The 9,918-nt window shown below is 34.1% G+C and overlaps 2 protein-coding genes across 2 annotated transcripts; both read left to right on the forward strand.

The window, feature by feature from the left end:
• Nucleotides 1-496: 496 nt before the first annotated feature.
• Nucleotides 497-1,711, forward strand: LOC116030691 (germin-like protein subfamily 1 member 13). The gene is made up of 2 exons (XM_031273004.1): nt 497-623; nt 1,149-1,711. The coding sequence occupies exons 1-2, from the start codon at nt 500-502 to the stop codon at nt 1,709-1,711; spliced, it is 687 nt and encodes a 228-aa protein (XP_031128864.1). The 5' UTR covers nt 497-499.
• A 3,735-nt stretch (nt 1,712-5,446) lies between these two features.
• On the forward strand, nt 5,447-6,594 carry LOC116030618 (germin-like protein subfamily 1 member 18). Its single transcript, XM_031272923.1, has 2 exons — nt 5,447-5,579; nt 5,847-6,594. Exons 1-2 carry the CDS (start codon nt 5,456-5,458, stop codon nt 6,407-6,409), a joined length of 687 nt encoding a protein of 228 aa, XP_031128783.1. The 5' UTR covers nt 5,447-5,455; the 3' UTR covers nt 6,410-6,594.
• The last annotated feature ends 3,324 nt before the right edge of the window (nt 6,595-9,918 follow it).

The following is a 9,918-nucleotide window of genomic DNA, read 5'->3' on the forward strand; positions in this document are numbered from 1 at the left end:
ATATGAGCTACAAATAAAACTAAGTAAAACATTCATATCTTCAAACAAAATTAAACCAAAAACCAAAACAAATGGCAGGCCAAAAATAATGGGAAGAAAATGATTAGGTTGAAGTGCCTAACTGAAGATGATTAGGACTAATTGAAAACAAATTAAATTAATCCAACTACGTACTATTTACAACCTTAAACAGCTCTCTGAAAAGATCATAAGATACTGCTTAATTGTCAAAAAGTTTGACTAAAAACAATTCTTTTATCATTTGAAGAGATGATTGGTTCCCAATTAACAAACTTTCCATTACTAAAATGCATGTAGTTAACCAACCATACTAAAGAATTAATACAGATCCCAAAACATAGAAGCCTAGTCTGCATGTACTTTGGAACATCCGATGAGAATGTTGCTATAAATAGCCTCCCATCTTTGGTTATACTGTCACCAAAAACACAAAAAGGTATTTAACAATTGTGATATCGTCACTAAAAATATTTTAGATATGGCTCTAAAATTCATAGTCTTTGCCATTGCTATGGTGGCTTTAGCATCTTCATTTGCCCATGCATCTGATCCCAGCCCTTTGCAGGACTTTTGTGTTGCAGTTAATGATTCTAATGCAGCCGGTAAGTTGCTAAACTACATTTCATGATTGTTGGGTGGATATTTTGATATATTCCTAACTTATTGTTTTTGTGTAATTGGGTTACTAAGTGTGCAAACGAACCTTCAAACAAGCAAAATATATGCAATTGAGACATTTTTCTAACTTATTTTAATGTAATTTGAGTTGAAAACATTTAAATATTTCATCTCAACTAGTATTGTTGAGTAAATGACAACATAATTAGTAGAAACAGTGTAAGCAATATGATCAAATTCCAGTGGGAAAATTTTAAAAAATGTTCTGATGGCACATATATTGTGTTTTAATTTTTTGATAATTTAATTGCACACTTTTTAAGTCCAATGACTTGATATATAAGCAATAAATTTAATTTAGTGACTTATTTGACATTTTTTCCCTAGATTTTAATTAAAGTTCATCCTAGCTGGATGGGAATGATCTTGAAATGAACATGAGTGTTTCTCATCAATGGCATTCAACTGTCATCTAATGCATGTTTACAATTGTTCTAATTTGTTTGCAGTGTTTGTGAATGGGAAAATATGCAAGAATCCGATGCAAGTTGTAGCTAATGATTTCCTCTTTAGAGGTTTAAACATGCCCGGAAACACATCAAATCCACTTGGATCGATGGTCACACCCGTGAACGTCAACAACCTACCAGGACTTAACACACTCGCCATCTCACTAGCCCGTATCGACTTTGCACCAAATGGCCTCAACCCACCTCACACACATCCTCGAGCAACTGAGATTTTATTTCTTTTAGAAGGCACTCTCTATGTGGGATTCGTCTTGTCAAATCCTCCCCCGGGCATGAAGAACCCTCTCTTCACCAAAACATTGGTGGCAGGTGATGTATTTGTGTTCCCACAAGGCCTCATTCATTTCCAATTCAATGTTGGAAAGACCAATGCAGTTGCTTTTGCTGGACTAAGTAGCCAAAATCCTGGAGTTATCACTATTGCAAATGCCGTTTTCGGTTCAAACCCACCCATCAATCCTCAGGTTCTCACTAAAGCATTCCAAGTTGAGCAGAATGTGATTAACTATCTCCAAGCTCAATTTTGGTATAACAACAACTAGGGGATGAAATTATTTAATGTTAAGGGAGTATTTAATTTAGATTTGAAAAAGAAAAAGCCCTATGTGGCATATATTTGTTATGGTTGAAGTTGCATTTTATCTACTAGTATATGTTCTGTACGTGTTGTTGAATAACATAATGAATTTGTTACCTTCGTTTGTCATTATTCATCATCAGATCCTTGTCCTGTATTATCAACGTTTTGCTTACAAGCTAAGTATGCTTAGTGAACATATTGTTTGTGTCGTGATAAACATAAATTATCTAGTCCATTATTGTTTATTATATATAATATAAAAAATTAAAATAAAAAAACATAAAATGTACCGTCTGACTAGCAGTTTAAATTTTTCGTTTAGACCAAGCATATCCTTCAACTTCGTATAGAGACAGACCCATGGGAAAGGTTAATCTCCAAAACATAATTGTATAATCCAAATAGATACGGAGTATTAGTTCAAATTTTTAGTTGATATGTGTATTAGGATGCTGTATTTTAGCCACACTAGACTTACAATTTATATCATAGACCAGGGTTCGCATAACATTGTAAACCCTGAATCAAAATGACAAGGTACAAAATTAATACTTGTAAGTTACAAAATTTCATAATACAAGACACAAAAATCACAACACAAGATACATACACATGTCATATATTTACTTATTTTTCAAATTTGGTTTAATTAGGTAAAAAATTTGTATTCATAAACACATAATTTTACAATACAAGACAGAGAAATTCATAACATAAGACACAAGTAATTTGTTTCAGGTGCAAAATTCATACTCGATACAGAATTTCATAACACAAGATACAAAAATGTACAACAAAAAACACATACACATACACATGCACCAGGTCCACAGTGCACTGTGAACCCTAGCCCATGATTTAATGATTTCTAGAATTCCTTCTCCTCTCTTGTGTTATTGTAAATTTACTTTTTATCATTCCTCGATCATCTAACTAGCCTTTCTTTCTTTTCTTTTTTTCTTCTTTTTTTTTTTTTTTAACATAACATAGATTTGTTTTAAAAAAATAAGAAAATCATTTTCAAGTTTCATTATTTGTAATATTTGATGCTCGACTTTGAATAATATGTATATAGTCTAACTAATTAATTGACCAAAGTTCACTTTAAATTTTATATTATATTTTTTTAATACATATTATCATATTTATAATATATGTTCAACAATTATGCCAAACCTAATTGGGATGAGATTTGAACCTAAGGCTTGCCTTATATATGAAAATAAGTTAAAAATAATAAATATTTAACGGAATATTCAGTTATTAAAGATTTTATTAAAGTTTACAGGGAGGAAATGTGGAGATATTCTAGGGAAATAATAATAAAAATAAAGGTTAAAATAAGAAAAACGTAAGAAAATATTAAAACAAAAATAATATAAACTATTCATATAAACAAACAATTACGCTTATATTTTTTTACCAGGTATGGGTCTAACTTTATTGACTCTTATTAGATTTATATATTTATATATGTTTAAGAAGTAAATTAGTAGATTTTTACTAGATATTTATAACTTTATTCTCTTAAAATTTACTCATTTTTCATTCAACTTGCAAACATAATACAATGATGGTTGATAACCAACCAAATTTTAAAAATTAATGCATATCCCAAAGCGTAGTTTAGTCTGCAAGTTGTACGGAACAATTGAAAAGAAATTGAAAGAGAATTTTAAATGTCTCTAAAATTTATAATTGTGTCACTATTATATTGCTACAGTTACTTTCGCATCTTATTTCCTCATGGATCCGATCCAAGCCCTTTGATGGACTTCTGTGTTGCAGTCAATTTTTTGGATGTACCCAAAGTTTTTATCGCTAAACACAGTAATTAATCCTCTTGTTTCAACAAGACGGAAACTTTAATAGTGAATTTCTATGTTGCAGTCAATGATTGCTGCTAATATTTCTATGTGTTCTTGTTTTTTTTTTTTTTTTTTTGAAAATAAAACGTGGTGGAGATGCGTGGTGTTCTTGTTATTTATTTAATTGAAGATCATCAAAGATGACCATGATCTTCAAATGAACATGTGTGTATCTTGACATTATGAACTAAGACGTTCCCAATGTCTCTAACCATCAAACGACATTGCTTAACAACTAACCTAACATACAAAAAATCTTGAATAACAGACTTATAACTAGTGCAAAAATTTAAACTATCAAACTTCACAATAACATCATTAAAAGCACGATCATTCAGCCAATCTAGCGCTTCCTATACTGCCATCGCCTCCGCAAGATAAGGTAAGGTCCCGGCTACATGGCAACCGGTCAGCCCAGGCAGCCACGAACTTACCTACATAGTGTCGAATCACCGCCCCGTATCTACCCTGTCGACAAAAATTGGTGCATCAACATTGGATTTTATCATTACCCACAGGCGGTGGCAGCCATTCCATAATATTCCCTGGTTGGAGACCTGGCAAGAAGAAAACAAGGCCTCAACCTGTATACCTTCCGCATACCACACTTTCCCTCAACAATTCTTAGGTTATCTAAAATTAGTATGGATATTTTCAAATTTTATCATTTTATTATAAAATATTTATTGTATGTTATCTTATTATATGTATTATATTTAATTATTTTTGTAATGATATATTTTATTTTATTTTTTATTAGGTCATGTTTGCTTATAAAATAATTCCGTTTCTCAAGTTCAAAATTTTAGTTAATTTTTTTTATAATGTAATTATATATATATATGGGTTCCTATACAGTTGACCTTCTCGGGTGCGGTTGCTTTAGGTGCATGGTTTTTCTTCTTAAAGCTAAGGTACTTAATTTTCCTTCTTAAGGTGTGTGAGTTGTTACGTTACGTTGAAACTTAAGGTGCACCATTTTAAACCCTTAGGTGCGTGATTTGTGTTCTTAAGGTGCGTGGTTTGTGTACTTAAGGTGTGCCGGCCTAAAACTTTAGATGCGCGTGGTTTGTGTTTTTAAGGTGTTTTGTTTGTGTGCTTAAGGTGCGTGGTTTGTGTACTTAAGGTGCGTACACATGCTTTAGAAACAAAAAAAAAAAAAAACTATAACATGAATTGAACAACCAAACAGTTGCAATCAAAATTAAATAAATAATAGTTGGAAAACAAAGTCGAACAGATCAAAACCAAGGTCCACGGTATAAGCTTTGCACGGTGACCATAAGTGTGAGACCATGTAGGCTTAGGATTAATCGGGCGAAACTGAAATGGTCTAAGTATTAAAAAAATATTACTGCCCAAGAAGTCAAGCATTAACCCACAATTAAAAAATATATATTACTGCCCAAGAAGTCATACATTAACCCAAAAATCTTTGTGTATAGTAAGGAATAAAGTGATTGGGTCTACCTAATGATTGGGACTAATTGAAAACAAATTTAATTCAACTGCCATTTCTAACCTTAAACAGCTCTTTGAAAATATGATAGCATACTGATAAATTATGAAAATTTTGAATATTAAACTTCAAATTGATCATTTGAAGAGATCATTGGCACCAACTTAACGAACTTTTATTCTTAAGAAAATGCTTGCAGTTTACCAACCATATTAAAGAATTAACACAAATCCCAAAACATAGAACCCCAGTCTACTAGTTGCGTGGAAATATTCATGAGAATTATGCTATAAATAGTAGCCCATATTTGTCTAAGTTGTCAACACGAACACAAAAGTTATTTTACAACTGTGATACCCTCACTCAAAATATCTTAGATATGGCTATAAGATTCATACTTTTCACCATTGCTATGGTGGCTTTAGCATCTTCATTTGCCCATGCATCGGATCCTAGCCCTTTGCAAGACTTCTGTGTTGCAGTTAATGATTCTATGGCTGCCGGTAAGTTGCTAAACTATATATCATGATTGCTAGCTGAAAAATAATTCAAGGTATTTCTGTTAGAATCAAGCGCTTACCATTACATCAAAAATATAGCTAGTACTGAATGCGTATTTCTTTATACTTCTGTGATAGTCAGCGCCATGTTTCGTTGACAGGAGGCTAGACTCAGCTCTCCAAGTTGCCACTCAACAATTCCTATCATTAAAGTTCTAATCCATGGAATCTAATGTATGTTTAATTACAATTGCTATAATTTTTTTGTAGTGTTCGTGAATGGGAAAATATGCAAGAATCCTATGCAAGTTGTAGCTAATGATTTCCTCTTTAGAGGTTTAAACATGCCTGGAAACACATCAAATCCACTTGGATCAAAGGTCACACCTGTAAATGTCAACAACTTACCCGGACTTAACACACTCGGCATCTCACTAGCCCGTATCGACTTTGCACCAAACGGTCTCAACCCACCTCACACACATCCTCGAGCAACTGAGGTTTTATTTCTTTTGGAAGGCACACTCTATGTGGGATTTGTCCTGTCAAATCCTCCCCCCGGCATGAAGAACCCACTCTTCACCAAAACATTGGTGGCAGGTGACGTATTTGTCTTCCCAGAGGGCCTCATTCATTTCCAGTTCAATGTTGGGAAGAGTAATGCAGTTGCATTTGCTGGACTAAGTAGTCAAAATCCTGGAGTTATCACTATTGCAAATGCCGTTTTTGGTTCAAACCCACCAATCAATCCTCAAGTTCTCACTAAAGCATTCCAAGTTGGGCAAAATGTGATTAACTATCTCCAAGCTCAATTTTGGTATAACAACAGCTAGGGGATCGGAGGAAGCTAATTAATGATTATCCTTCATGGGTATATTGTGTTTAAAAAAATGCCGTATATGTGGCACATATTATATTTGTTTTGATTATTGAAGTTGCATTTTATGTAGTACTAGTATATGTTCTGTGTTGAATGTTGTTGAATAACATAATGAATTTGTTACTTTCGTTGTTATTATTCGTTAATGTGGTGTGTCGTCGTGTAACATCAGATAATAAAACTAAACTAACTTATAGATAGAGCAAGCTCAAGTTAAAGTCACTGAAAGTTTTGAGTTAATTACTACTGATAAATTTCCTTCTTAGAAAATAAATTATTTTAATTAAAATGAGAACAGAATATAAGACAATAAATTGAATTCAAGAATAAACCAACAAGAAAACTTGTATCAAGAATTAATAATATAAATGAAATTTTCCAACCCAACTGTTAACTCTAATTAATTTGATATGATCTATTGACACATAAAATATTCATCATAATAGTTGGCATAAGTTAACCATAAACGGATAGTAACTCCTAACTCACCTAAATTACTAAGAGTGACAAACGCCTACAATGAAGCCTAATTGATAGCCTAAGTTGGCAACCTAACCTTGTTAGTGCACAAATGATGCACATTAGTATTTTAGCTGGCTAAATTATTTGTCAAATCTTAGGTTATATTTTATTTATATTACCTTAGCTTAGTTTGGTCCATAATTCAATTTGAAAGTTTCAAAGCTCACAGTTTGTTCCCTGGATCTTAACCTGCTGTGTTCTGGAACTGAGTCAGTACTATCATCAAAATTGCCTAACAGATTTTTGTTTAATTCACCAAGGTTTAGCCTGAATTTTAAATGAAACGCCAGTATTATTTTGTGGAGAATTAGCAGCAAATATGTAGGAAAGTTTGCTGTTTAAGAATGCTATATAAAGGAGGTATTTTGGAGCTTCATTTTCACGCAGTCCTTGAGAAATTCGTACAACATATTACAGTGGTGATAATCTGATTGTGAGTGAGTCTAAGGGGCTAATTTATCTCTATATTGATGCTTTGTGGCGTGGTGCTGGTTCAGAAGAATCAAGGCTTGCACGAAATCGTTTCTTGAAAATGTTTTGAGGATTAGTCGATGAATGTTGATGTATTAGGCGTTGGCCTTTGTGTATAACTATCATTTCATCCCCTTGTAATCTTGGCAAACATGTTGGTTTTAGAGGTTGGAAAACAGATGAACAGACGAGAAAAGGAAATCTTCAGGCGTGATATCACTTTCCTATAAGCTTTTAATCTTCTCTCTATACAAGCAACGAGGTTTCAAGATTAAATCTTATGGGATACAAGAAGATGAAACAAAGTTCTTTGTTGCTTGAAAAGAAACTTTAGAAGAGATTTGAACCGTGAAATAACTTGATAGAATGCAAAACTTGCTTTTTTCATCAGATGATACTCCCTAGACTTTATAGAGAAAATTCTAACCGTTGGAGCAGTTTACTGGAAGTTTATGGCTGTTGGTAAACCACCTTCAACCATATTTTTGAAATTCCAACCGATTTTGGATAGGAAATCCGGTTTACGTAAGTTACGTACCCATGCATGATAAACGTGATAAAAACACATTCTAGTATTAATATCCCCAATGCAATATACTTGTCGCAAAACAAGAGATACTAAAACATGTGTACGTTACTTACCCTTACATATATCACATCAGCATTCGAGTCATAGAACGCTTCACAGATTCGCATCTCTCGAGAGTTGGAAGTTTGCATAAAGACTATCGAGACATCTGTCGATCGAACTGATCTCTCGATGTATCTCTCGAACATACCTATCTCTCGAGACATCGATGTTCCGCGAACTGATCTTTCGAATAAACTGACCTCTCGAGGTATCTCTCGATTATCCAAAATCATCTCTACCAAACTAAATAATACTTATAACTCCACAACTCCAAATATTATTTAAGCTTGCATGGTAGACATCTGAACCATTAATCTCCATTACTATATAAATATCCAACAATCCTCCTCTATTTATATAGTAAAGGTTAATGCTTTACCAAGATAAATCCAAAACTTGTGCATAAATGAAAGTGTCTTAGAGATTGAACTTTCACATAGTATAATACGCGATACATCAATTCGGATTGCAGTGATGGACGAGCCTTGAATCACGCAGTCTCTTTGAAGAAATGTAGGTAAAATACACACAAGCTTTACAGTCACAAAACTCAAAACCTTGACACTATTGAAGGCCATGTGTCCGTATCCATTCATGAACATATCCAAGCCAAACCCCTAAGCTCTTTGAAGCGGCCACACCTCATGTTCACATAGGCTAATCCTTCACATCATGCCCTGCAACAAGCATTTTCTCAAAAGATTAGTTAAGAGTAAATCTCACCCTTTACGCCCATGCAGACCAAGTACTGACTTCAGGGATACCTTTTATTTAGTACTTGTAGCCGATTAATGAAGTACTCATCAAACATTGAACTCAGGACCTAACGTAATATTAGGCGTGAGTTGTGCTTTCCTTCACCTCTCGACTAGAGTTGGGTTTCTTCAAACCTATCCCTTCCGATGTCTTTAAAACCATGTCCTTTGCCAAGGCTTTAGTAAACGGATCCGCTAAATTGAACTAGGACCGTACAAAGTCAAGTGCCACGACACCATTACTTAGGAGCTCCCACACATAGCTATGTCGCATGCCTATGTGCCTTGACTTGCCATTATAAACTTTGTTATATGCTTTGGCCAGTGTAGTAGCGCTGTCACAATGTACCAAAATTGGCGACATCGGTTTCGGCCAAACAGGAATCTCCATGATTAAATTCCTTAGCCACTCAGCTTCTTTGCATGCAGAAGCTAAAGCAATAAATTCAGATGCCATTGTTGAATCTGAAATGCAACTTTGCTTTTTAGATGCCCAGGAAATTGCACCTCCTCCAAGCAGAAAAACCCATCCACTAGTCGAGGAATAATCTTCCTGATTCGATATCCAACTGGCATCCGAATATCCTTATAGGATGGAAATACCTCTCGAATACACTAAACCATAATCAGAGGTTTTGTTCAAGTATTTCAGAATTCTTTTTAGTGCCATCCAATGTATTACACTAGGATTACTAGTGTATCTACTCATTTTCCCTACTGCAAATGCAATATCTGGACGAGTACTTGTCATTGCATACATTAGGCATCCTATCACTCTGGAATACTCCAACTGTGAAACCGGATTACCTTCATTAGGAATTAACTTAAGTGAAGGATCCATTGGAGTAGAGACTGGGGAACCAGTCAAGTGATTGAACCTTTTTAACACTTTCTCAATGTAGTGAGACTGAGTATCGTTCTCAAAGGATGGCAAGGAGGGAGTTCAAGCGGTAAGGGGATTAAGCACAAGAGTGTTTAGTGTTTGAAAGCTAACCCAAACATAGTCAGAAAATGCACATGAAACATCATGAAAATAAGGAACAAACAAAGGAAAAAATCAATTGGAAAGGAGGATTTGGATCT

Source organism: Ipomoea triloba, chromosome 9 (assembly GCF_003576645.1).
Source record: "Ipomoea triloba cultivar NCNSP0323 chromosome 9, ASM357664v1".
In the NCBI taxonomy this organism is placed as follows: Eukaryota; Viridiplantae; Streptophyta; class Magnoliopsida; order Solanales; family Convolvulaceae; genus Ipomoea; species Ipomoea triloba.